This window comes from Nyctereutes procyonoides, unplaced genomic scaffold, assembly GCF_905146905.1.
Source record: "Nyctereutes procyonoides isolate TBG_1078 unplaced genomic scaffold, NYPRO_anot_genome, whole genome shotgun sequence".
In the NCBI taxonomy this organism is placed as follows: domain Eukaryota; kingdom Metazoa; phylum Chordata; class Mammalia; order Carnivora; family Canidae; genus Nyctereutes; species Nyctereutes procyonoides.
Genome location: NW_026575139.1, coordinates 22,635,945 through 22,661,413, shown reverse-complemented (window position 1 = coordinate 22,661,413; position 25,469 = coordinate 22,635,945). Strand labels below are relative to the sequence as shown.

At 46.3% G+C, this 25,469-nt stretch overlaps 1 protein-coding gene across 7 annotated transcripts; it reads left to right on the top strand.

Annotated features, from left to right (window-relative positions):
- The first annotated feature begins 263 nt into the window (after nucleotides 1-263).
- On the top strand, nucleotides 264-18,907 carry CIPC (CLOCK interacting pacemaker). Of its 7 annotated transcripts, none has more exons than XM_055304164.1 (4): nucleotides 264-360; nucleotides 7,797-7,984; nucleotides 13,214-13,383; nucleotides 16,556-18,907. In XM_055304164.1, the coding sequence occupies exons 2-4, from the start codon at nucleotides 7,849-7,851 to the stop codon at nucleotides 17,447-17,449; spliced, it is 1,200 nt and encodes a 399-aa protein (XP_055160139.1). In that variant the 5' UTR covers nucleotides 264-360; nucleotides 7,797-7,848; the 3' UTR covers nucleotides 17,450-18,907. The 7 variants fall into 7 exon arrangements, with proteins under 7 accessions (XP_055160139.1, XP_055160138.1, XP_055160143.1 ...); XM_055304163.1 differs by lacking the exon at nucleotides 264-360 and adding an exon at nucleotides 382-497; XM_055304168.1 differs by lacking the exon at nucleotides 264-360 and adding an exon at nucleotides 594-617.
- Nucleotides 18,908-25,469: the final 6,562 nt, after the last annotated feature.

Here is a 25,469-nt window from a genome sequence, read left to right as displayed (position 1 = left end):
CAACCATAGAGACGCCCGCCTTCCGCGGAGAGAGTGTAGGCCTCTTAGGGACGCCCGCGCCTCCCTGAGAGGCGTCCCCGCCTCGCCTTCCGGTGGGGGCGGGGCCCTTCTAGGAGAACCGTCGGCGGTCTCCATGGTGCCGGGTCCTCCGAGCCGAGTCACGTGGCCGGAGAGCGCCGCCGCGGAGGCGGAGGGAGGAGAAATGGGCGGGAGGCGCGCGGGTGGGGGTGGGGGGGTGGGGGGGTGGGGAGTAGCTCGAGACCCGGCGCCGGCGGGGTTGTCATGGAGCCGCGGGGCCGGGCTCGCGCATGCGCCGCCTGACCCGCGGGGCCGGTCGTGGCGAGGCGACCTCGGCCCTAGGTGAGAGCGGGAGGGCTGGGCCCCGGGGTAGAGGGTTCGCGCCGGGAGCGTGGGGCAAGGCGCAGGAGTAGCGAGGAGGAGGGAGGCGACGTAGGCAGAAGAGAGGGCCAGACTTTGGGGGCACGGAGGGCCAAAAGGTGGGAGCAGGGGGCGGTGCGTCTGTCCCCCTTTTAGTTGGTTGCTGTGGCTGCGAGGGGCGCGGCTGCGTGGGAGAGGAGACGGCGGGGCCTGGGGGCCGAGTGTGCCGAGCGAGTGGGGTACGCCGGGGCGGCCGGGCCCTGGGCTGGGTCTGCTGGGCGTGCGGGCGGCGCAGAGCCGCAGGCCTCCAGGGGCTCTGAGCAGAGGCGCGGGGAACGGGCAGGTGAGCGGGCGCGGGGCTGGCAGCGCGGGGAGGGCCCCGCGCCTCCAGGGTGGGGGTGCGCGTAGGGCCCCTTCCTCGGCCCGGGACGCAGGGGTGCTGCTGCCTTTGCAGAGACCTGCTGTCACCCACTTGGCTGGCTATTTCTCCCGGGTGGCCAGCTTGCCAGGTATGGTGCCAGCGCGTGGGGAGGTGGGGGGGAGAAGGTGCGCAGCGCCAAGTAAGGAGTTAGTGCTTAGTGGGGGGGGGGAGGGTTTCGGGTGGTTCTGAGCCGGGCTCAGGGCACAGGCCGCAGCCAGGCTCCCTGTTCTTGCCCAAGTCCTGGCAATGCACATTGCCTGGGCGTTTGCCCCGGGAGTCTGGTGGTATGCCAGTCACAGCACAGTCCTAGGGTCTGCCCAGTTCTGCCCTGCTGAGCTGGCAGGCTGGTGGATGCCTGGAGGGTGCTCCTACTGTCTGGCACAGATGCAGCGTGGGCTGGTGCGAATGGGGAGGTGGGCACTGTTAATGTGAACCCTTCTGGGAAGCTGGGGATTTGGAGAATTTCTCTGATCTTATCTCCTCTTTAAAAGAGGAGAATGGAGGGAGCCATATCTGGTCCTCCAAACAGGGCATCGTGTGGAATCGGGGTTTGGGATCTTTGACATAAATTTGCAGCCAAGTTGGAGAATGGAAGTGGATGTGAAGGGGAGGATGAATATTTGAGATTTAGGTTGGGGGATGGGGTCCTCCCTCTGTTAACACACACAGACATTTCCCCCGAGTGGTATCTCCCACATGGACACCAGGAGAAAATAACTTCAGGGAAAAGCCAGTAATGTATTTATAATTCTAGCTGGGATTACTCATGATTTTCTGGGTGGTAAGGTCTTAATTTTTATGGCCTTGTGCTTTTTTTGTAATTAAGCCTCTGCTTGGGCTTTCACCTCACACCTCTGTCCATGCACGCATGTTATCCACGTGATGCATTTTAAAGGGAACTTGAGCTCTTGGGAAAGTCGCCAAGTGTCTATAAAAGGAAAGATCTGAGAGCAGCATTTCAGATCCTTTCCTTGTAAACCTTGGGTCTCCCTTTTATCAGAAGCCTAAATCTCCATAAAGATTGTGGATTAGACAACCTTTAATTCAGTTGGTGGATTTACCCCTGAGGTTTCACCTTAGAATAAGGGGTAGATGAGATACCTATTTCTCACAGGAGACCAGACCTGGAAGTTAGATCTTGAGGTGATCATGGTGTTTGGAAATGCAGTCTTGACCTTCAAGCTGTTCAGGTATTTCGGTGACAGCTAAGCTGCTCGGCTGTCAGCGAGACTCAGCAGGACAGAAGATTTGTTGGAATGTATTATTCTGTTGAGGACCTCACATATTAATTGTGCAGGGTTGAGGTTGCAAAGATAGAAAAACAAACAAACAAAAAAAAGACAACTCTTGAGGTTGAGGAGACAAATAACTAAACCCTAATGTAAGGAGTGTAAAAATAGAAGATCCAAGTGCTATGGAGCACTTGTTAGAATTTTATGTTATACTTATTTATATAAACTTCTGTATTTATCGATTCACTTTTCTTTTTTTTAAAGATTTTATTTATTTATTCGTGAGAGACACAGGCAGAGGGAGAAGCAGGCTCCATGCAGGGAGCCCGACGTGGGACTCGATCCTGGGTCTCCAGGGTCAGGCCCTGGACCGAAGGTGGTGCTAAACCGCTGAGCCACCCAGGCCGCCCTCGATTCACTTTCTATTATGAGTTTCATGTGTACTATTCCCTCTGGGAACATTTTGGACAATGTGTTACGGATGCACTTAGAAGAGGCCCCTTTAGGGTCAATTCTGACAGTCTAAGGGAACTTAAGCTGGAGTCCTTTCAATGGAAAGTCAGGCACGTGAGGACCTCAGATGTTTGTAAAGCAGGGTGCGTTAGTGGTTTCCAGTCTGTGCCAGGACGCAGGAGATGGCATGGTGGGTGAGAGCTCAGTAACCCATTTCCAACTGCTAGTCAGCTTATGAGCATCTAAGTTCAATGTAAAATAATATTGAAGAGGAAAAAAACCTTAAGGTTTTCAGACTGCTGGTTGCATGGCCTTGGATTTGAGAGCGGTGGTAGTAAGTTCCCCCGCTGCGTGCTTGTCTCATGTCATGGGCCTCACGTGGTGCTGTGCATGAGTGAGTCTGTTGTTCACTGGCTCATTGACTTCCCCAGCACCACACCCAGGAAGGCAGTGCCTCTCCTCTCAGAGAGGACAGGTCAAGGTGGGATGATGTAGCCCTTCATTACCCATCCCATGGAAACCTTCCCAAGGCTTAAAAAGAACTCTACTTAGGACAGAGGCTTCCATGTTTTTAGTCACTCACATCCAAAGTAGTTTGCCTTTTTTTTTCTTTTTTTTCTTTTTTTTTTAATTTTTATTTATTTATGATAGAGAGAGAGAGAGAGAGGCAGAGACATAGGCAGAGAGAGAAGCAGGCTCCATGCACCGGGAGCCTGACGTGGGACTCGATCCCGGGTCTCCAGGATCGCACCCTGGGCCAAAGGCAGGCGCTAAACCGCTGCGCCACCCAGGGATCCCTTTTTTCTTTTTTTTTAAGATTTTATTTATTTGAGAGAGAGCGTGAGCTGGGGGAGGAGCAGATGGAGAGGAAGAAGCAGATTCCCTGCTTAGCAGGGAGCCCAACGTGGGACTTGATCCCAGGACCCCAGGATCATGACCTGAGCCAAAGGCAGATTTTTAAACGACTGAACCACCCAGCCTCCCCTGTGTGCTGTTCTAAAGTGGATTGTGCATTCTTTATTTCCAGCTGCCACCAATTTTCTGGGGCTTAACATTTTTGCATCTGTTCTCCTTTTAACCTATTGGCCAATGTTTGTGTTTTGATTCCACAATTAGTATTGTCCTGCACATTCTCAATGAGCCAGAAAATTCCTACATATCTTCTGTAGTTCCGTTGACCACACTTTAGTAACAGTAGCAAGACCTTTTTCGTTGTCTTTTCAAAAGGATTATAGACCAAACTGGGGTGCTTTATCGAAAATACCTGTAAAATAATTCATATCTGTAAGGTAATGTGGAACTCTGCCAAGTGCTCAATTAGTTGCAACTAACATGAGCTACCCTTCCTGATCAAAATCAACAGCAGGGTCAGACTTGAATAAGTCTCATTGCCCATCCACAAGCTACATCTCCTTCCATTTTGAAGAAGCTTCGGGTTTACTTTCCATGGTATTACTTCAGGAAAATGCAACTATGCACATTTGTTGGGTTTCATACAAAAGGATCCTGATTTAATTAGAGATGCAGTTCTACATTTTGGTCTACTTTTTTTTTTTTAAGATTTTATTTATTCATGAAAGACACAGAGAGAGGCAGAGACATAGGCAGAGGGAGAAGCAGGCTCCCTGCGGGGAGCCCAGTACGGGACTCAATCCCAGGACCCAAGATCATGACCTGAGCCAAAGGCAGATGCTCAACCACTGGGCCTCCCAGGTCTACCTTTTCAATTGGATTATTCATGCTGTCAAACATCATAGCTACCCACTAGAGATATCACTTTTCTATTGTGCTATGCAAGATGGGACAGTGCCATTGTGTATCTTTTGTGCACATGGTACTTAACTTGTGACCTGTGTAAGAGTGTGTGGTTTGACTGACTGAAGCAGGGAAGCCAGTGTTTTTTTGTTTTTGTTTTTGTTTTAAGATTTTATTTATTTGACAGAGCGAACACACAAGCAGGAGAAGTAGCAAGCAGAGGGAGAGGGAGAAGCAGGCTCCCCACTCAGCAGAGAGCCCGAGGTAGGGCTCAATCCCAGGACCCTGGGGTCGTGACCTGAGACGAAGGCAGATGCTTAACTGACTGAGCCACCCTGGTGCCCCTGGAGTTGTGTTTAAAATTCAGTCTTATTCAGATGAGTTCCCTTTAGGGACACCTGGGTGGTCCAGCAGTTGAGCATTTGCCTTCGTCTCAGGGCGTGATCTCAGATCGTGATTCCGGGGTCCTGGGATCGAGTCCCACATCAGGCTCCCTGCCAGCTTTTCCCTCTGCCTGTGTCTCTGCCTCTCTCTGTGTCTTTCATGAATAAATAAAATCTTAAAAAAAAAAAAAGAAAAGAAAAGAAGAGTTCCCTTTAGTCCACTTCTACTGTATGAAAAGTAGGAGCAAGATGGTTGCTCGTAAACATCCTTGTCTTTAATTTTATCTTAAATTGCTCCTCTGCTTCTGGAGTAGTTGATGTTCTTCACTAGATCCTCTGCTAGGGAAATGTTCAGACGTGGCATTTCAGGGTATTCCAGATACAATGCCCGTTGGCAGGGAGCTCGTGTTTTGCTCCACTCAGAAAGACGAATGGATGGAGCCGCAAGTGGACTGTGAATTAAAACATCACCAGGCATTGTTTATACCTAATATCTTTGTGCATTCGTGGTGCTGTAACAAAACAGCACAGACTGCGTAGTTTATAAACAACAAAAATGTATTTCTCACAGTTCTGGAGGCTGGAAGTCCAAGATCAGGGGATGAGCACAGTCGTCTTCTGGGTCCCAGAATGTTCACAGTCCTCCTGTGGTGGAAGGGGCAAGGGATCTCTCTGGAGTCTGGTTTATAGTGCACTAATTGAATTCACAAGGGCTCCACCATCACGATTCAAGCACCTCCCAAAGGCCCCACCTCCTAATGCCATCCTCTCTAGGGGTTAGGATTTCAACATATGAATTCTACCCAGTTTTCATTGTCCTTGCCATTTTTCCTGTCCTCTTTATCTCTGCAATAGCCTTTGTGGTCTTATGCCATCCTAACCACTGCCATTCCACAGGACTCAGATGTCCTTGTTAAAATATGTAGAATGTTCTCAGCCTCTGCCAGCCCTTTGAAGGGTTCATTTGTCTCATTCTTTTCACTGCTAGCCAAATTCTGGATCTGCTATGGACGAGGTGTGTCACTGGGGCAAGTCTAGGCTTCTTTAGCTTCTCTGGGCTCCCCACTTGTACATGTGACAGTCTCCCCAGCGTCTCCACTCAGATGACCCACGGCCACTTCTCTCTACATGGCCAAGACTGGACCAGCCTAGCCACCCCACCCAGTCCCTCTGTGCAATTCTTGGGCTGCCTAGCTTAGGAAATGGTACCACCATCTACCTCCCAACGTGCAATGACCAATTCCCATCAAGTCTTCTTTCTGAATAGATCTCCAGTCTGTTTGCTTCTCTCCATCTCCACTGCTACAACTTTAATTCACCCTGGCTACTGTGGTAGTATCTGAGTGATCTCAGTGCCTCTCTTACCTCCCTTCACTTTAATCTCAGTCCAGCATCCAAAATGCTTTTAAAATGCTGATCGAGGGCAACCCCGGTGGCTCACAGGGTTAGTGCCGCCTTCGGCCCAGGGTGTGATCCTGGAGACCCAGGATCGAATCCCACATCGGGCTCCCTGCATGGAGCCTGCTTCTCCTTCTGCCTGTGTCTCTGCCTTTCTCTCTGTGTCTCTCGTGAATAAATAAAATTTTTAAAAATAAAATGCTGATCGATCATGGGTTATGAGGCACTGCCTGTTTGGCCCCCATCAATCTCTCTAGGCACAAGTGCATGGCCTTCTACCCCCCCACCCCACCCCCCTGCACTGTGCTCTGGACTCCCTGGTCTCCCAACTCTTTGAATGTTTCAAACTCTTGTTCCTTTAGGGCCTTTACATGGCCACATCCCCCCCATCCCCCCCCCAGGCTAACTCTTCCGATCCAGCTACATGGCATTTCCTCAGGAAAGCCTTCCCTTACTCAGCCCTCCCTCACCATCTCCGACTGTTAGCCCCTTCCCTTCATACCTATTTTTAAAAATAGTGATTAAGTAATTGTGTGATTACTGGATTAATGTCTTTCTGGCTCTCTAGATCAAAAGCTCCAGCAAGGTAGTGACCATGTCTCTTCTGTGCATTTTGTATTGGTCCTAGCACAATGCTTCATAGTGGGCAGTTGATAAATATTTCTCTTTTTTTTTTAAGAGTATTTATTTGAGAGAGGAGTAAGAGAGAGAGCACACATGAGTGGGGAAGGAGAGGAAGGGGCAGAGAGGGAGAAGCAAACTCCCTGCTGAGCAGGGAGCCTGATGAGAGGCTCATTGTAGGGCTTGATCCCGGGACTCCAGCCAGAATCATGACCTGAGCTGAGGGCAGACGCTTAATTGACTGGGTCACCCAGGTGCCCCTTGATAAATATTTCTAAATGGCTGTCACTTATATGAGCCTCAACTTCCTCCTCTGTAAAATGGAATAGCAACCGAGGAGGACATTAACAGAGTGATATTGTGTGTGGACTTGTATAGAATCAAAGCACTATTATACACAATCTTATTTATGCAGGAAAGTTCTTTTTAAGCCAAAATGGAACATGCATATATGAGTTGTGTTTACTTTGTTCAGTACTTCACCTAAAGAAGTGAAAGGTTAGGGATCCCTGGGTGGCGCAGCGGTTTGGCGCCTGCCTTTGGCCCAGGGCGCAGTCCTGGAGACCCAGGATCGAATCCCACATCGGGCTCCCGGTGCATGGAGCCTGCTTCTCCCTCTGCCTATGTCTCTGCCTCTCTCTCTCTCTCTCTGTGTGTGTGTGTGTGTGTGTGTAACTATCATAAATAAATAAAAATTAAAAAAAAAAAAAAAAGAAGTGAAAGGTTAATTTGAGCAACTATACTGTGGGAGTTGGCACTAAGTCCAGAGTCTGCCAGTGCATACTGGGAAGGCAAGCCTCGTCGGAGATGGGCATCACCACTCCTCCCTCCCTTGGGGCATGGGGTGAGTTACCCCTTCCAAAAAGCCTAATCAAGTGTGCCTTTGTTAGCACTTTACAAAGCTTCCACTGAGTGTGGTTTGTATGCCCTGAATTTGTAATGGAATTTGAGGGCAGGAGAGGACAGTGAACCTCCTTTTGGGTAGAAACCATTCTGCTGTGTAGCAAAGTGGAAGCTCGTATAAGCCCAGGCCTCTGAGAAAATACGAGGAAGTGGGCGAGGACAGTGTTCTCTGCTCTCACCCTCTTCACCGCCTGGATCACCTGTGTCAGCTCTCCAGGCACTGTCTTCTTACGTAATTGTTGTTGTTCCCAGGGCAATCCAGAGGAAAGGAGGCCTGATGCATCCACTTCCAGCCCCGTAAAACATGGAGAGGAAAAACCCATCCAGAGAGAGCCCCCGAAGACTCTCAGCCAAACTGGGCAAAGGCACAGAGATGAAGAAGGTGGCTCGTCAGCTCGGCATGGCAGCCGCCGAATCAGACAAGGACTCCGGATTTTCAGGTTAAAAATACCTTATTCCTTCCATGTTGCAATGAATGATTTGCCTGAAAAACGTCCCCCCTAAAATTAATTTGTGTGATAAACGTGGGAAGCTCTCATGTACAGGATAAATATCTAATCTCTTAAAATGGTAATTCTGGTGCCATATGGTGGGCTTCCTATCAGTCACCTGGGGTTGGTTCTGAAGGAATTGATCTGACATCTTTTTTCAACTCAGACTCTCTCAACTTTCAATCTTCTGTTTCCAACTGTTGCAAGTGGTTACTGGAAAAAAAATCTTTAAGTACTGGTAATCCTATTGTCTTAGCTCCTTTTTCATAGGAATAGCTACATGGCTGGAAAAAAAAAGTACTACTGCATGCTGTCACCCTGTAGCAAATGAAACAAAGTAGCATATGATTTAAGATAACTGTTTTTTGCTAAAAAAATAATAATAATAATTTTGATGTTTAAAAACATTTCCCTCCACAACACATCCCTGCATATCTGTGCATTTTGTATTTGGACTGTGGGACCCCTAGTGCGGTTCCAAACTTGAAAATCTATTAGAGACAAGAAAGTAGAACAGTTTTCAGTTTCCCTTGCTAGTTTGTTTTAAACCTTATCTGAAAGGGCTAGCTGCCTACACAGTGAACCTTTCCAATTTTCACTGTGCTGGGCACTTTTATTTCCAGGTTTGAGGGTAGTGGCTTAGAGATGGCTCTAGTGTCAATGTCTTTGGCTGAGAGGATGCAGAGAGATGATGGCAGGGAATTCTGGCTGGGTCAGCATCCTGAGAGTAGAGCCTCCTCCTAGAGGAGGATTTATGTTATCCAGCTTCACAGAGACTAATCAATCCATCTTGTTGATTTATTAATTTATAGTGAGAAATGCAGCTGTTAGGAAAATTAGACTTCTCTTATCCCTAGATTGGTGTGTTTTCTCCCTGTAGGCATCCTGCATGAGAAGCCAAATTATAAATAGATTGTTGCTCAGAGAGAAACAGCACCAGTAAATCGAAGGATTAGAATAAGGACAGTCCAGGGAAGGAGGGCCAATTTATTAGCCTTTGGGTTTTTCTTCTCTCTCAGCATTGTTTCCCAAGCTTGACTCATCATAAGGCTCATCTGAGGTTCTTGTTAAAAATAACGATCACCACCACCCAGGTATGTACTGATTCCCCTGAGGTCATCAATTGCCAAAGGAATATCATCAGTGTTATCATTTAATTAGCAGAATGCCTTCACAAACTCACAAGGGAGTTGGAGGACCTACTGAGTAATAATAATGATGTGGACATTTGTATAGAATTTACCATATAAATTCTGCATAACCAATGGCTGGCTGGGAAGCCAGCCCCTGATGGATAATGTTTGCCAGTTTCCATGGTGCATATACTCTCACCAGGACCAATTAATTTCAGGCTACTATGTGACCAAATATGGGGATGGGAAGATTTGGGGAATTAGAAAAGAAAAAGAAAAGTACACTGTCAGTCTTTGTGAGCTGGTAAGAACCAACTGCAGCACTTCAAGCTACATAGTTCACATAAAATTAATCATAACAACTATCCTGTAAGAAAGTACTATTATGTTCCCCATTTTAGAGATGAGGAAATTGAGGCACAGAATGATTACATAATTTCTGGAGCGCCTGGGTGGCTCATTCGGGTAAGCATCCAGCTCTTGATTTCGGCTCAGGTCATGATCTCAGGGTCATGGGATGGAGCCTGGAGTCAAGCCCTGCTTCAGGCTCTGCTTGGTGCAGAGTCTGCTTGTCCCCCTTCCTCTGCTCTTTTCCCTCCTCACTCACACGCACACACACACACACACACACACTCTCATAAATAAATAAATAAATAAATAAATAAATAAATAAATAAATAAATAATAGATAGATAGATAGATAGATAGATAGATAGATAAAATTTTAAAAATGTTTTTAAAAAAGAAAGATTATATAATTTCCAAGATCATGCAACTGGCCAATAGAGCTGGGATTTGAACCCAGAGATGTGTGATTCCAGAGGCCTCTACCTTTCTGGAACTGGGACACAATAACCCAGTTCTTAGTGGAAAGCTCTGATGAAATTCTTTAGGTTAATGTCAGCCAAATCCACCTCATTTATTCATTTATTCACTCAATAATTGATCGGAAGTACTCAATGATGGCGAATACACTTTGGCTGAGATGCTCACAGTTGCTGCACTGGAGTGAAAATATTCTGTGTGAGGACTAAAATAAACCTACATTTGGTATGACTGTCACACCTTTTGGTGTTCTGTAGGGCAGCCACAAGATTCCCTTGCTTTGGCATTCCGTATATACTGACCTTTGGCACAAACTCATCAGGGACTGGGCCAACATTATGGCAGAAGTTTGGGTAGGCACATGGATACGTATGTAGTTCCTGTTATCTGAGTGGTAAGAATATTGCCATGGTTATTCTAGCCAGACTTTTGTTGGCTAGGGTGGTGTATGAGTTTGTTTGGACTGCCATAACAGTATCACAAACTGGGTGGCTCAAACAGCAAATTTATCATCTCACAGTTCTGGAGGCTATAAGTCTGAGATCAAGGTGTGGGCAGGGTTCATTCTCTGAGGGAGAATGAAAAAAAAAATAGTGATCACCAGACTCCTCTCTGAGAGGTTGTGATGGCAAAGGTCTGGGGGAGAGCTTGAAAGGCAGGTTTTGCTTTTTACAAGTGTCTGGAGATTTCTGCGATCAGACTGGTTTGGGCACCATTGTAGGCCTAATGTCTCTCCTTTTTTCTCTTATTATCATGTTTGTTTTTCATGTTTTTCATGAAGGTAATAAGTGCTCATTGTAGAAGCTTAGGAATTTAGGAACATGCAAAGAAGAAATTAAACATTATCCGTCACACCACCACCGATTATTTCCAGTCTGTCGACATTTCAGTATTCCTTCCAACAACCTCAGCCTTGCCAGCCCACTTGTTTTGTAGTATGTCCCAAAGTCTAGATAGTTTTTCTGATAGTTGCCTTATTCTCTATGTAGAAGTTCTTTAAGAAGCATTGTGTTGTTCAAACATAAAGTGGGATTAAAAATAATCATTATGCCCCAGAAAGTGGCCCCAGTGAATGCCTCTGGCTGCTCCTGGGCCAGGTGCAAGCAAGTGAGTTCATCAGTGGCCTGTTACCTTGGAGTGTGATGGGATTCGTAAAACCAAGGTGGTTTTTCCCATTTGAATTATTTTCCCAACTTTATATTTTGAAAAATTTCAAATCTATACAAAAGGGAATGAATATCATGGGTGTCTTTCAGATTGAGTGATACCATTTTGCCATATTGCTTTCTCTCTCAATACACATACATACCTGTTTCTGAGGTTTCTATTTCATATATATATATATATACATATATATATAAACGTATATACGTCAGTACGAGTCTCCTAAAAGAATGACGTTTTCTGTATGATTACATCAGTGTCACCAAGAATTTTCACATCAATATAGTTATTAATTAGCCACTGTCCGTATTCAGATTTTCCCCACTGTCTCAGTAATGTCTTTTATTAGCTGTTTGTTTTTTTGTCAGTTTGTTTGGATCCAGGATCCAGCTGAGGATTGTGCATTTCATTCAGTTGTCTTTTTCAGTCTGATTTGGTCTAGAACAATGCCCTCATCTTTCCTTGCCTTTTCTTCCTTCCCTTCTTCCTTCTGTTTTCTGTTTTAATGACAGTGACATTTTTGAATGAATTAGGCATGTTGTTTTGTAGAATGTCTCACTCTTTGAATTTTTCTGGTAGTCTCCCCATTATTAGATCAGGATAAGCATTTTCGTTTTGCCAGAATACTATACTCTTGATGTTACATCTTTCTCCTTTTTCTTTCTCCTTTATTGAGTACACTATGGAATTGTGGAATTCTTTTGTAATTCACTTTGTCAGTGCTATATCATTAATTCTTTTGATAGTCAAACTGTCCCAAACTTGGCCAGTGGGAGCTCTTTCTAGATAGTTCCTGTGACTTTTCTACTTGACTCCATTTGTGTTTGAGCACTTCCTTGCTTTCTGGGGCAATAAGAGTCCAGGCTCATCATGTAGTTTTCACTGGCAAAGACTTGCATTGGACTAGCTGTTTCTCCAAGGACCCCTGTTTTTCTTTTTGGGCAGAATGGCATTTAGAAATCAAGATCCATGCACTAGGTATGCATTTTGCTTCTGAGGTCCTTTGTTTCTAGCTCTGTTCACCAGAGGTGCACATTTGGAATACTTGTGCTTTGTGAAAATCCACCTGCCTGGGCACCAGACAATCGGTTCAGTAGACTGAAGGGAGGACCCCCAACATCTATAAATTCTGAAAAGCATCACCAGAGATTCTGATTAAATGCAAGTGTTGACAGACTCATTTAAATTATGGTCACATTTCTGTCCTGCCTAAGCCAAATTACTCTGAGCTTCTTGATGAGCATTTAGTGTATTCCCAGACTCCTCTCTAGCAGGGTTAGAGCAGTCTCTTGGTTTACTCTGGCAGGTAGCTAATTAAGTCCTTTTTGTATGGATTTCACATCGGGGAAATCTCATTTTCTTTACCTCAGAGATTATCTTTCTATCTCTCATGAGGCAGGATCCCCAGAAGGCATGCTCAGCATGCATTTAGGATATCAGCACCTCCTTTGTTGGAGGTATTGGGTGGAGGTGGGGGTAATAGAGACACATTTTAAATTTCAGCTTTGATGATCTTGCCCAGAATTGTACAATTAACAAATTTAGGATGGAGCTCTTTAAATTTCATCATGAATGCATGTTTTGAGGTTTACAGGTTGGTTTTGTTTTGTTTTTATTATGCTATCTTGTGGTGCCCAGCCCCTCTACAGGTCTTCATCCTGCCCCACGGCACACACACAGTCCCCTCCCCTTTCAACGACAGATTCTTGAAAGTAATGATCTAACTTTGAAGCCTTCAATCTGTTTCTCCTGTAGTCTGGTGATGATGACTTTTACAGAAACCTAACTGATGCAAGTTTTTGTCTGTAATAGAAATAGAAAGGAAGTCTGCTGTCCTAGGGCAGTGCTTCATAATTTTTTGGGGGTAGGAGGGGTTATTGTGTTTGGTTGAGAATACAATGAAAGCTAAAGACCCATTCAGAAAAGTTCACAAAAACCACCTATCACAAATGTTCCATTCCATTCCATCCCGAGAAGTCTGTTAACTCCTTAGAAGATCTGCTTAGGAGCCCCTAGCCTAGATCCTATGCGAACTGACCATTCTTCTGCTCACCAGATGGGAGCTCAGAGTGTCTGAGCTCAGCAGAGCAGATGGAGTCCGAGGACATGCTGAGCGCCTTAGGCTGGAGCCGAGAAGACAGGCCAAGGCAAAACTCCAAGACTGCAGGCACGGCCTTCCCAGCACTGTCCCCGATGGTTGTAATGAAGAATGTGCTGGTCAAACAGGTGAGGAGGGCTACTGTCTCCTAATGTGTCTGCACATTAAAGTGTCTGAGCTTCCTGTACAGTGCCTCTCCCTCTCCGTCCAGGAGAGATTTTAGAAGCAAACCACTGGAACCACACTGATGCCTCCTTCTGTCCTGGGGAGATGATGTTTCCTTTCAGCTACTGACGGTGTTTTCAAAAGGACTACAATAATCATGACCCATGTTCCCGTTTTCCAGACAGTAGGACTCCTCTATTTCTGTGTTCCTGGTTCGTCCAAAGGGACCTCAGAATTCTCTAGTCAGGAGCAGGAATGTCGTAACTTTCAATGTTGCATTCCAACATATGGCAGAACTGACGATAGAAATAAAAGAATCTCTTTTTAACTTGAGTTGCCCTTGAATTGAGAAATGCAGGATGTATTAATTTGTCTGAGAAGTAGAGACAATTTCCATGTTCTCTCAAAGCCATGTCATTAGTGAGAAAGCAGCTCTTTGGTTTAGGTACAGTTATCCCAGTAGAGTCCATATGACATTGTTTTGGAATTGAAAAGTACCCTGTTTCAGGCTTTATTATACAACTATGCATATTACATGATTATTGTCTGGATATGAAAGAAAAGAAGACATAGAAATGAAAATGTAAGCTCAGCCCATTGTGTGGAAGTAGAGAATTCAATCATGTGAACTTGCCTAAAGAACATGTAGCCTCACCCTTCTTTGCTCTAAAGCCTATCAGTTCTCGCATGGGTCCACTGATGAGGCTGCTTGCAGCTAGTGAAGCTGAAAAATGTGGCTTTGTGTTGTTGACCTTCCCACCTTAGGTAGAAGAAGAACATGGGCGAGAGCCTGACAGGAAACCCTAAGGTCTGAACTGTTTACCTTGTTATTACAGAGGAACACAAACTGATTTTCAACAAGGCAACCTAGTGACTTTGAGGAAAGAACTTGAAGATTTTTACTTGGCAGATCACATCTCATCTGGAAGCATAGTTGTCCTTATTGAAACGAAGAGAGGAGATAAGACGTGAGATGGAGCCCGTAGTAGATTGTCCAGGTCCCCCCTCCCCCCCATGCTTGCTCCTTGCTTCTGGGGTTCCTTTTTCTCCCCGCCTTCCTCTCCTTCTCTCTTCTTGCTCTCTTCTGTTGTCTGTTTATGTGCCTTCTTTGTTGTAGGCGAGGCTGGCAGCTCCTGAGGGCTGAGGGTTGAGCAGTGAGGAGGCTTTTCCAGCAAAGCAGCATTCCTTAGGATCCTTTGGGAGGGCTGCCGGGCTCCAGGCTCTGTTGGGAGCTGGGGGGGGGGGGGGGAGGCTGACCTAGCTGAGCAGTCTAGGAGTTTTGTGTTTTCAGGCATGTTAGAATCCAGCACGTTCCAAAATTAAAATAATTGTATGCTTTAAAAAAAAAATCCCTGCCTATTGTGTAATGTCTTGATTATTGCTGCTTGCTTTTAGGTGTTTTTCTTTGGAGGGTCTGATTCCCTCTGCTGCTGGACTATGTGATCTTGCACATAATTACCCGACTGTGAACTTCAGTTTGCTCATCTTTAATGTGGAGGCTTTATGTGAAATGATTCTGAGATCCTATCTAAGCCAAAATTCTTGACCTGTGTTCCCTCAGATATAATACGTTGTCAAACCTAATAATCAGAACAAATAAGCTAAGTATCTATGAGGGCAGTGGGCACACGGCTGCATTGGGAAGAACGGTGCACCGAAATCATCTTGGGAGCGCAGTGAGTGAGTTTTTGGATCTGTTTGCCTTGTCAGTCTTGTCACTTATGGCATAAGTGACTAGGGGGATAGTTTTGCTGAAAACTGAAGTTTTACTCCTGACAGAGTGGGCTAGGCTGATCTCTGCTTCAAAAGACCCTTAATTTTGGATCTCTGACAAGGAAGTGTGGTTGCTGGGCCTGGCACTGCTTGCTTATGCATATGCCTGGGTGTGTTTGAACACCATCTGGGCTCCAGAATGAGCTCTCCGGGTCATCCTAGCCTTTGTACAGATAAACTGTAGTTGAATTTGGGCTAAAGTTCCTAGCCAGGCATCCAAGAAGCTGAAGTGTATGCAGCATGGTGTGCAGATGTGGGAAGCAAGTGCATAGCTCTCTTAAATGACCCCACTGGAGATTAGAACCTCTGTTGGATTCTCCCTTCCTAGCGTCATCTACATGCATATCTTTGGGTCTAGGTTTTAACTGGACTGGCTTTTAAATATTAGGGATAAGTAACTATGCCCTTCTTTGTTAGATTTCCATCTGAATCAATACTTTTAGAAAAAAGTATATATTTGAGGGGTAACATAATGAAAGCAGTGTAGCAAGTGGTTGGGATGGTTTTAGGCTCAGACCAAGGGTCGAATCCTAGCTTCACCACTTAGTAGCTTGGAGACTTAATGCAAGTTATTTCCACTTTCTGAACCTCAATATCTTTATTTATGAAAGGAAATGGTATAATTCCACATGGGTGTTAGGGAGATGAAATGAGAGTGCCCACATAAACTATGTCACACACAGTGCCCGCCCGCAGTAAGCACCATGTAAGCTTGAATGGCTTTCTGGTTACTGGGCATCACTGACATAAAAACAGGGGCCCCAGCAATATGTAACTCTCTAACCAAAAGTCATTTCAGGAACACTTGGGCGGCTCAGTCAGTTAAGCATCTGCCTTCGGCTCAGGTCATGATCTCAGGGTCTTAGGATCAAGCCCCGCATTGGGCTTCCTGCTCACCAGGAGTCTGCTTCTCTCTCTCCCTCTGCCTGCTGCTCCTTCTGCTTGTGCATTCTCTCTCTGTCAAATAAATAAATAAATACATCTTTTAAAAAAAACAAAACCCAAAGAGGTCACAGATATAACTAAATGAAGACAGACTTTGTTGTAAAGACACATTTATAGTCTTGAGATGAGCACATTATAACAGGTCAGGGCATCGTAACTGTCCATATTTTCATTGCCTCAGTTGTGACCTTAACCCTGTCATTACTTCACCTATCTACAATTTCTTTTCCTGAGAAAGGTTTAAAAAAAAAAAACCCAAACTGCTGATACCAGACTCTGTCAGATTTTCAAGCCACTTCTGCAGTCATGTTCTTGAGAAGGGCTACCCCATATGTGAGGGATGGGCACCTGACAGAGGCTTCAAGTGCCTCTCCCCTCGGCAGGTAATGGCAGTGTGCTGCTCTTCTTTATTTGCAGGGCAGCAGCTCATCCCAGCTCCAGTCGTGGACTGTCCAGCCCTCCTTCGAAGTGATCTCAGCACAGCCACAGCTCCTGTTCCTTCATCCACCCGTGCCGTCTCCTGTCAGCCCGTGTCACACTGGCGAGAAGAAATCAGACTCCAGGAACTACTTGCCCATTCTAAATTCTTATACGAAAATAGCCCCCCATCCAGGCAAAAGGGGCCTTTCCCTCAGCCCAGAAGAAAGAGGAGAAAGTGGGATGCAGAAGAAAGTCTGTACTGAGAGACTTGGGCCAAGTCTGTCTTCCAGTGAGCCAACCAAGCCTGGTGCCGTGTCCCCCAGCCCCCCGGCGCCGGCACCACCCGGCGCCAAGCTTGCCGAGGACTCTGCTCTGCAAGGTGTGCCCTCGCTGGTGGCAGGTGGAAGTCCACAGACTCTTCAACCGGTGTCCAGTAGCCACGTGGCTAAAGCCCCCAGCCTGACCTTTGCATCCCCCGCTAGCCCTGTCTGTGCATCAGACAGCACTCTGCACGGCTTAGAGAGCAGCTCCCCACTCTCTCCACTGGCAGCCAACTACAGCTCGCCCCTGTGGGCTGCCGAGCACCTCTGCCGCAGCCCCGACCTCTTCGCTGAGCAGCGGCAGAGCAAGCATAGGCGCTTTCAGAATACCCTGGTGGTCCTGCACAAATCTGGTCTGCTGGAGATCACTCTGAAAACCAAGGAGTTGATTCGTCAGAACCAGGCAACTCAGGTGGAGCTAGACCAGCTAAAGGAGCAGACCCAGCTGTTTATAGAGGCCACCAAGAGCAGGGCTCCTCAGGCGTGGGCCAAGCTACAGGCATCCTTAACATCAGGGTCTGGTCATACCGGTGGTGACCTAGAAGCGTTCTCTGACCACCCAGACATGTAACCCAGAAGGCATAGTTTCCTGTTACTTGAGTGGTTCTTTTTAACTCTTTGGCTGTTTTTACTCCTGTTTCCCAAAGCTTTTCCTTCTACACTTAAAGTGTTGGGCAGTTCACTTAGGAAGCCACAAGCCAGTACCTGGCTGCAATCTTAACCATGTGGTCTGTGCACAGTTTACATATGTCTCCATTCCTCTGAGGACCTCAGATTTGGAGCACTCTCAAGTCCCCTTTCCTTAGCCTGCAGGCACTTTGATGGGTCACAGCGCAAAGCAGGAGAGATGGTTGTGTGGGGCTCTTTTGGCTATCGCCTCCTACCATCCCACTCACTCACTGTGAGCAAGGGTACGGTGACGGAGGAGCACACGGAGTGATACCTGTCAAGCCAGGGAGTAGGTGACATAAGCATCCCTTTGTAGATCTTCCCTTGAACGTCTTAGTCACAGAGGAAAATACGAGGTGTGCTTGCATCCCACAAGGCATCGTGCCACCTGGGCAAAACCCAAAATGCCTCAGGCACAGGTTGGGCCAAGGGTGCAAGCGCTTAATCATGTGATGCTTTGTCTTCCTAAACTGGAAAGTCTAGAGGAGAGTAGCACCATTGAACTCTTAACACTTAAATCACAAGCCAGATTTCTCTTCACTTAAACTGGTAGTCAAAATACTTCAGATTTTTAAAGTATGGAATGGATTCAGTACCATCTGGAATTACAATTGCTGAATTGCTTTTTTGACTTAGAAGAAAGTAGACATGGCCAGCATCTCTTGGTTGGGAGCTGGAGGATTCTGGAAATTTATGCTTCCTGTCGCCCCCCCCCCCCTTTGAAACAATGCAACCTGTTTTATGTGTGAAAATCTCAAAAGATAGCATCATGGTTTCTGAGAATGTAAATTAACTCTCTGCTGCCACCTTTTTTCCCCCTTTTGTTTTTGTAAAAGAGGAAAGAAGTGATTACTGAGTTTGATAAACTTTGAATTAAAACCATCCTGAGGTTATGAAGTCCCCAGAATATTGGAAACCATTCTTCATACTGATTTTCTTTTCCTATCCAAAATTTTTGTTTGGCACATGTCATAGTGACGCAGAGCACTGTGGAGCAGAGTCTTCCGTGTTTCCTTTATGCGTTGGATGTCGGCAGCAAAGCCAGAGGTGTAGTGTTGGTTCTCTGAAGTTCATCTAGAAATGGAGAGTGTGATGGAATTCCCAGATGATTCCCATTCTTTCAGCTTCATGGTAAAGGTAAATGGGATTTCTGGTAGTACCATATCAGATTTTTTTTTATCTCATTTAAACATTTCATCCTCTTGAAAATCTCCATACAAATTACCTTAATAAGAAATTCTATCTGACCAGCTTCATCTTTTCTGCAAAGAAAAATGCCCTTGAAATTTTACCAAGGCCAGAAGCTAATGCTCACATTCACCTGGTAGTTAGAACTATAACATAGTTTTTAAATTTCAAGGCTTCAGGGATCCCTGGGTGGCGCAGTGGTTTGGTGCCTGCCTTTGGCCCAGGGCGCGATCCTGGAGACCCGGGATCGAGTCCCGCGTCGGGCTCCCGGTGCATGGAGCCTCCTTGTGTCTCTGCCCCCCTCTCTCTCTCTGTGTGACTATCATAAATAAATAAAATTTAAAAAAAAAAAAAAAAAAAAAAAAAAATTTCAAGGCTTCAGATGGCCCAGAATTTGTTATTAGACATGTATGATTTAGATATGACCAATTTAGAAATAGCTTGGTAAAATCTCTGCCCTGTCCTGATCAGTGCAGAATTATTACCTGCCATTTGCTTTCTGAAAGAGTTTCAAAATCCCAGCAAATGTGTCTTTAAACAGACTCTCCGCTCCTTTGAATATTCTCCTCTTGGCCCACTCCCTGTGCCTCCCCTGAATCTGTGTGGTACTACGACAGCTCTGCTCTGTGCACCATGCTAGGAAGCTTCCTTTTTGGCAGAAAGTATTTGGCAGCAAAGCTGCAGAGACAGGTGCATTCAGAACAGCCTGGGCGCCAGTCATGAGTCTTACTGAGTGTCAAAAATCTGAACATACTTGCTGAGAACCAAATTTATTCTATCGGAAAAACCCTCTGTGGAGCTATAAGCCTCTTGGACTCTTCTTCCTAGACTAAGGTTTGCATTTCCCTTCCTGTTATGGTAAAAGATGATGAAAGCTACCATTGATCCTCACTGCTGAGTGGCAGGGAGAAGCAGCACCTCCCCGGCTCTTCTCTGATCGTGTGACTTAGTGCTGGAAGTCTCTCTAGGCTGTTAGCATGGGTGTTCTTTCCCTAGTGGAGCTGTAAGCAGATGAAGCCAAAAAGGGAAGCTAGTTCTTGGAAGAAGAGGTCCACTGAAGCTCCCAGACATTTGGGGCCAGACGCCAGATCAGCAAATGGAGGAACCTCGGAGTAGACCAGAAGGATCTCCGTTGGTTGCACAAGGCTGTAAGTAGTGATGGTCTTAGCGAGCATGATTTGATCTGATATGAAGTACTGTGGCAGAGCTTCTGTTTTCTGAAAGTGAGAAGCAATTCTTAGTTTAGACCAGCCCTTAAAGAGAACTTTTGGCAGATCTGGTTGGCAGTGGTGAGACACATCTAGAAAAAGCTGCTCATGGAACTAGTTATGGGAATGGAGTTTAATAACATTTGTAATTTATTACACTCATGGCTTTTTATTGATTATAGTATTGTCTGACTTTACTATGATTCCTTCAACAGAAAAGTTAACTCTTGTGCATATATTGAAGTGTTTTTCCTGCTATGAATTCTTTAGGATAGAGATTTATTTACCAAATGTGAATTCTTTTGAGGAAGTATGAAGTTTTGTAGAAATTGACTGTGAAATGTCAGAGAAAAATAAAAGTCACTTACATGAAAACTATTTGGCCTTTTTGCTTTGTAACTGCTAAAAATACTACGTGAAATCTAGAGTAAGGGGGCATCTGGGTGGCTCACTGGTTGAGCGTCTGCCGTCCGGGGCTGATCCTCAGGTCCTGGGATCGAGTTCTGAATTGGGCTCCCCACCAGGAGTCTGCTTCTCCCTCTGCCTCTCTATCTCTCATGATTGAATAAATAAAATCTTTTAAAATTAAAAAAAATTTTTTTAATTTCTTTTTTTAAAATTTTTATTTATTTTATGATAGTCACACACAGAGATAGAGAGAGGCAAGGCAGAGACACAGGCAGAGGGAGAAGCAGGCTCCATGCACCAGGAGCCCGACATGGGATTCGATCCCGGGTCTCCAGGATCACGCCCTGGGCCAAAGGCAGGCGCTAAACCGCTGCGCCACCCAGGGATCCCATAAAATTAAAAAAAAAAATCTAAGTACAATCGACCTTTGAATAGCATGGGTTTGAACGGATCCACTTATCCATGGAAGTCTTTTGATAAAGGACAGTACAGTGCCGCACATGTCACTTCCTCATGGTTTTCATAACTTTTCCTTTAGTCCCGCTTACATAATTGTAAGGATACAGTCTATCATACATAGAACATATAGGTGTTCATTGACTGTTTATGTTACTGGTGAGGCTTCCAGTCGACAGTAGGCTTTTAGAATTAAGGTTTTGGGGAGTCCAAACCTATACATGGATTGTCAACTGTGTGGGGTGTTGGCACCCCAACATCCATGTTCAAGGCTCAAGTGTGTTTAAGTTTCAAACAGATGTACTCAGGTCACTTTGAGAATGTGGGGATTAGATACTGAACTGGTGTGAACTTGAAGTGCAGGCAATCTTAAAAGGCAAACGAAGAGTCCAGTGTTCCCCAGCATCTTGGAAGTTTATATTGGGTAGGTTGAGAGGGGTGAGAGGTGGATACAATCCAACGATTTCTCTCTTCTGACCTGACACTTTCACAGTTGTCTGGGAATAACAGTTGTCTGCTGAGATAAATTCATGCCACATTAAATGAAGTTCTATCATGGAGGCCGTTAGCAAGTACAGCTCTAGGCTTCCCCCCCACCCCGTGCTTTTTTTTTTTTTTAAGATTTTATTCATGAGAGACACAGAGGCAAAGACATAGGCAGAGGGAGAAACAGGCTCCCTGCGGGGAGCCAGATGGGGGACTCAGTCCCAGGGCCCTGGGATCACGACCTGAACCAAAGACAGACGCTCAACCACTGAGCTACCCAGGCGCTCTACTCTGCTTCTTTTTTTTTTTTTAATAAATTAATTTTTATTGGTGTTCAATTTACCAACATACAGAATAACACCCAGTGCTCATCCCGTCAAGTGTCCCCCTCAGTGCCCGTCACCCATTCACCACCACCCCCCGCCCTCTACTCTGCTTCTTAGAGCTGATTCCTAATGCTCTGCTCTTCCCTGCTCCCCAAGGCCAGTCAAGCCACTTCCTCCCCAGATTTTTAAGATGCTGGAAAAATAAAAGCTTATCCTCACTTAAAGGCCTAGAGGGTTGCCAGAGTCTGATTTTTAACAGCATTGTTTCTGTCCTACACAATTTTATAAGTGACTTTAAAATGTATGGCTGTATGACCACTTAGATGAAATGTCAAGATGGCTAGAGAAGGCCCCTTCTGAAATTGAGAACCATCTTCCCATAAGTGGCATACATAGAGGCAGACCACAAAAAGTGAACCTTGAGAGACTAAGGTGAGCAAGGTTATTTGAGCTCGTGGCCCCAGCCCCTTGGACTGATTCCTGTCCGGGGGAAATACTTGTCTGCCTAGGACGCCTATTTGATCCACCTCGTGGATGGTATCCCAGCAGGTTGTAGCCTGGTGCTACAGGGTCTAAAGACCCATGTCCCCTCTGTTAACTCACAAACAGGGTGGCTTTGGGTAAGTCATTTAGCCTCTGTAGACATCACTCCTTCTGGCTGATAACAAAGGATTCAAACTGGTTCTCCCCAGAGTTCTTCCCAGGCCTCACCATTTGAAAAATCTCTAGCTGTGTTACAGGTAAGCCATAAAATTAGCAGATTTAAAAATTTTTTTAAATTTATTTATTTATGATAGTCACACACAGAGAGAGAGAGGCAGAGACACAGGCAGAGGGAGAAGCAGGCTCCATGCACCGGGAGCCCGACGTGGGATTCGATCCCGGGTCTCCAGGATCGCGCCCTGAGCCAAAGGCAGGCGCCAAACCGCTGCGCCACCCAGGGATCCCAAATTAGCAGATTTAAAACAACCTGGGGTGCCTACAAAGTGGGTCCCTAGTGCTCTGGTAAGATGATTTTATTTATTTTTTAATTTTATTTATTTATTCATAGAGACACACAGAGAGAGACAGAGACAGAAGCAGGCTCCATGCAGGGAACCCGATGTGGGACTCGATCCAGGGTCTCCAGGATCACACCCCGGGCTGCAGGCAGCGCTAAACTGCTGTGCCCCTGGGGCTGCCCCTGCTAAGATGATTTTAAAGCATTCAGTCGGATTTTTAACTTGTATGTGGCTCTAAGGGAAGCATTTTGTTGGTCCACGTTGGTTTTGCCTTTCTTAAGATTGCCTGATTGCAGCAAATATGGATTTGCTAATTCCCATATAAAAGCCTGCTCTCAAAGAATTATGAGCCCCACAGGAGAATCCTTTGGGGTTAAGTCATGGCCTTCCTAGCCAGTCATTTGCAAACAGCCCCTTTCTTTCTTTCTTTTTCTTTCTTTCTTTTCCTTCCTTCCTTCCTTCCTTCCTTCCTTCCTTCCTTCCTTCCTTCCTTCCATTTTATTCAGAGAGAGAGAGAGAGAGAGGCAGAGTCACAGGCAGAGGGAGAAGCAGGCTCCATGCAGGGAGCCTGATGCGGGACTCGATCCCGGGTGTCCAGGATCATACCCCGGGCTGCAGGCAGCGCTAAACCACTGCGCCACTGGGGCTGCCCCAGCCCCTCCTTTCATCTGAAATGAAGGATAACGGGTTGTATATGTTGGAGGGCATGTCAGTGAGCTTGCATGTCAGTCCAGATCTCTTTCCCCCGACCAGGGAGGATGTTTCTGCGAGCCTTTTAGGTTGACTTCGTGTTGTTTTTAAGGGAAATAGTCATACACCATGTAAATGAGGTCCTGTTTTCTGGGTACCACTAAGCAAGCACACCACAAGAGAGGTGGAGGTGAGGTCAGTCTGGTGACACAGTGCGAACAGAAGGGCAGGAGAAAGAGGCAGCCAGAAGCAGACTTTCTCCGACCTCAGTTTCCTCTATCATAGGAGGGTTTGTGAGCTTTGCTGTCCACTTGGCCTCCCGAAGTTATGGTGAGGTGAGAAACAGTGATGTTTCTAAAGTGTTATAAAACTGCCCCACGAAGTGAGGCAGCCCCCTTGCACGCACACCCCATGGCCCCTCGAGGGTTGTCATTTGCTTGGAATAACGAAGACTATCGCCTACCAAAATCTCATTTCCAACTAACGGGAAGACGGCAGGTATCAACCCAGCCTTTGACTGGTTTCCTGGTGTCCTGAACCTCTCAGAATTCCTGCTTGGTTCTTAGAGCACGTGGCTTGCCTCCCTCCTTCTCTGAAGGATGGTTATGCAAGCCATTAGAGAATTGCTTGGAAGAACAGTCTGTATGGCTCCTGCCTCAAATTATGGCAGCTGGAGAAGATGAGCAAGAAAGAGAAAAGCCTGTGGAGTAGGAAGTTAACGCAGCAAGTGGGCGGAAGCCGTTAGGAAAGGGGGGGGGTATCTGAAACCTGGAGGCCTATCCCGAGGCCAGCCCCGTGAGCCCAGGCAGCTTGAGTGATTAGTGCTTGGAGCGGGAGTGAAAAGAGCTGCCTGCGGGTTTCCTAACTCACTTTATCTCAGGAATAGCAGTAGCTTGGAGGAGGGCTCCCTACTACTGGTGGAAGTCTCTGTAACAGGTAGGCGTCTCTTTTCCGCAGCCCCCCCCCCATCCCCATAGCCTTTGATCGCTCTGGGGCAGATGGGAGCACTTGGCTTGGAGCCTACCCTCCATTTGGGGCTAAGAGCCTGGCAAGCTTCCAGGAGCAGGCTGGGAGACCAGGAGCTGCTACTACCTGTAGATGGTACAAAACCCTAATACTCCTATGACAGTTGGGTTGAAATCACCCATCTTTACTCACCCCTCATACAAATTTGTAACCTGTCCTGAAATCAAGAGAAGACACTTCAAGATGCCCTCAAACAAAAAAGTCTCACCCTCAGCGGGCCTGGAATCAAATTTAACGAATGCGAGGAAAGCCTGGTTCCTGGAGGCCTAGCGGTCCTCCTAGCCAGTGTTTAAACCCCGGCTCCACTCTGCACTCCAGCAAGGCTTCTGGGCTTCTAGCCTGTGACAGGGCCACTCAGGAAATGCAAATGAGCATCACTTCAGCAAAACACACAGAGGAAAGGCAGTGAACCACCAAAACAAACATCCCAGGGTACCTGCAGCTGACCGCGAAGTTAAGGCATGGTTTAGACAGTGGGCTTTCACGGATGGTTTTCACGCTCTGGCACGCCGAGAAGGGCCAGAATAACTTGCAGGGGAAACCCTCTTTTTAAAAAAAATTTTTTTTTTGTTTATTCATGAGAGACGTAGAGGGAGAAGAAGGTCCCCCTGCGAGGAGCCCAATGGGGACTCAATCCCATGACCTGAGCCGAAGGCAGAAGATTAACTACTGCGCCACCCAGGTATCCCAAGAAAACCCTTTTTAAAAAGCCTATAGGTTGATCCTTGTCTAGTCAAGATCTATTTGGAAGCTGTGCTTCACAGTCTAGGCTGCTTTCATTCTTGAAGCATTTTCGGAGCATCAGTTAGTGAAGCCATTAGCTAGTAGGTTACTAATACTGCTGGTTGGGCCACAGTGACAGGACTGGCTTCCTGGCCCCACCGACCAGGCCGCAGAGGCTGAAGCAGTGTGGGAGCTCCCCCTCCATGGTAAGCGTCTGCCACGCTGACTTCTTGTTTTTTTTTTTTTAATTGAGAAGAAAAGGGCTCTGGGTCTCTGAGGGTCAGAAGTGAGCACGCATTGACAGCACAGGCCAGCCCCAGGGCAATTCCCACTTTGGGGACCTTTAAAAATCCTCAAACCTGGGGTCTTCACTTCTTGGTTTCACTCCTCTTCCTCTTCACTCCCCCCAA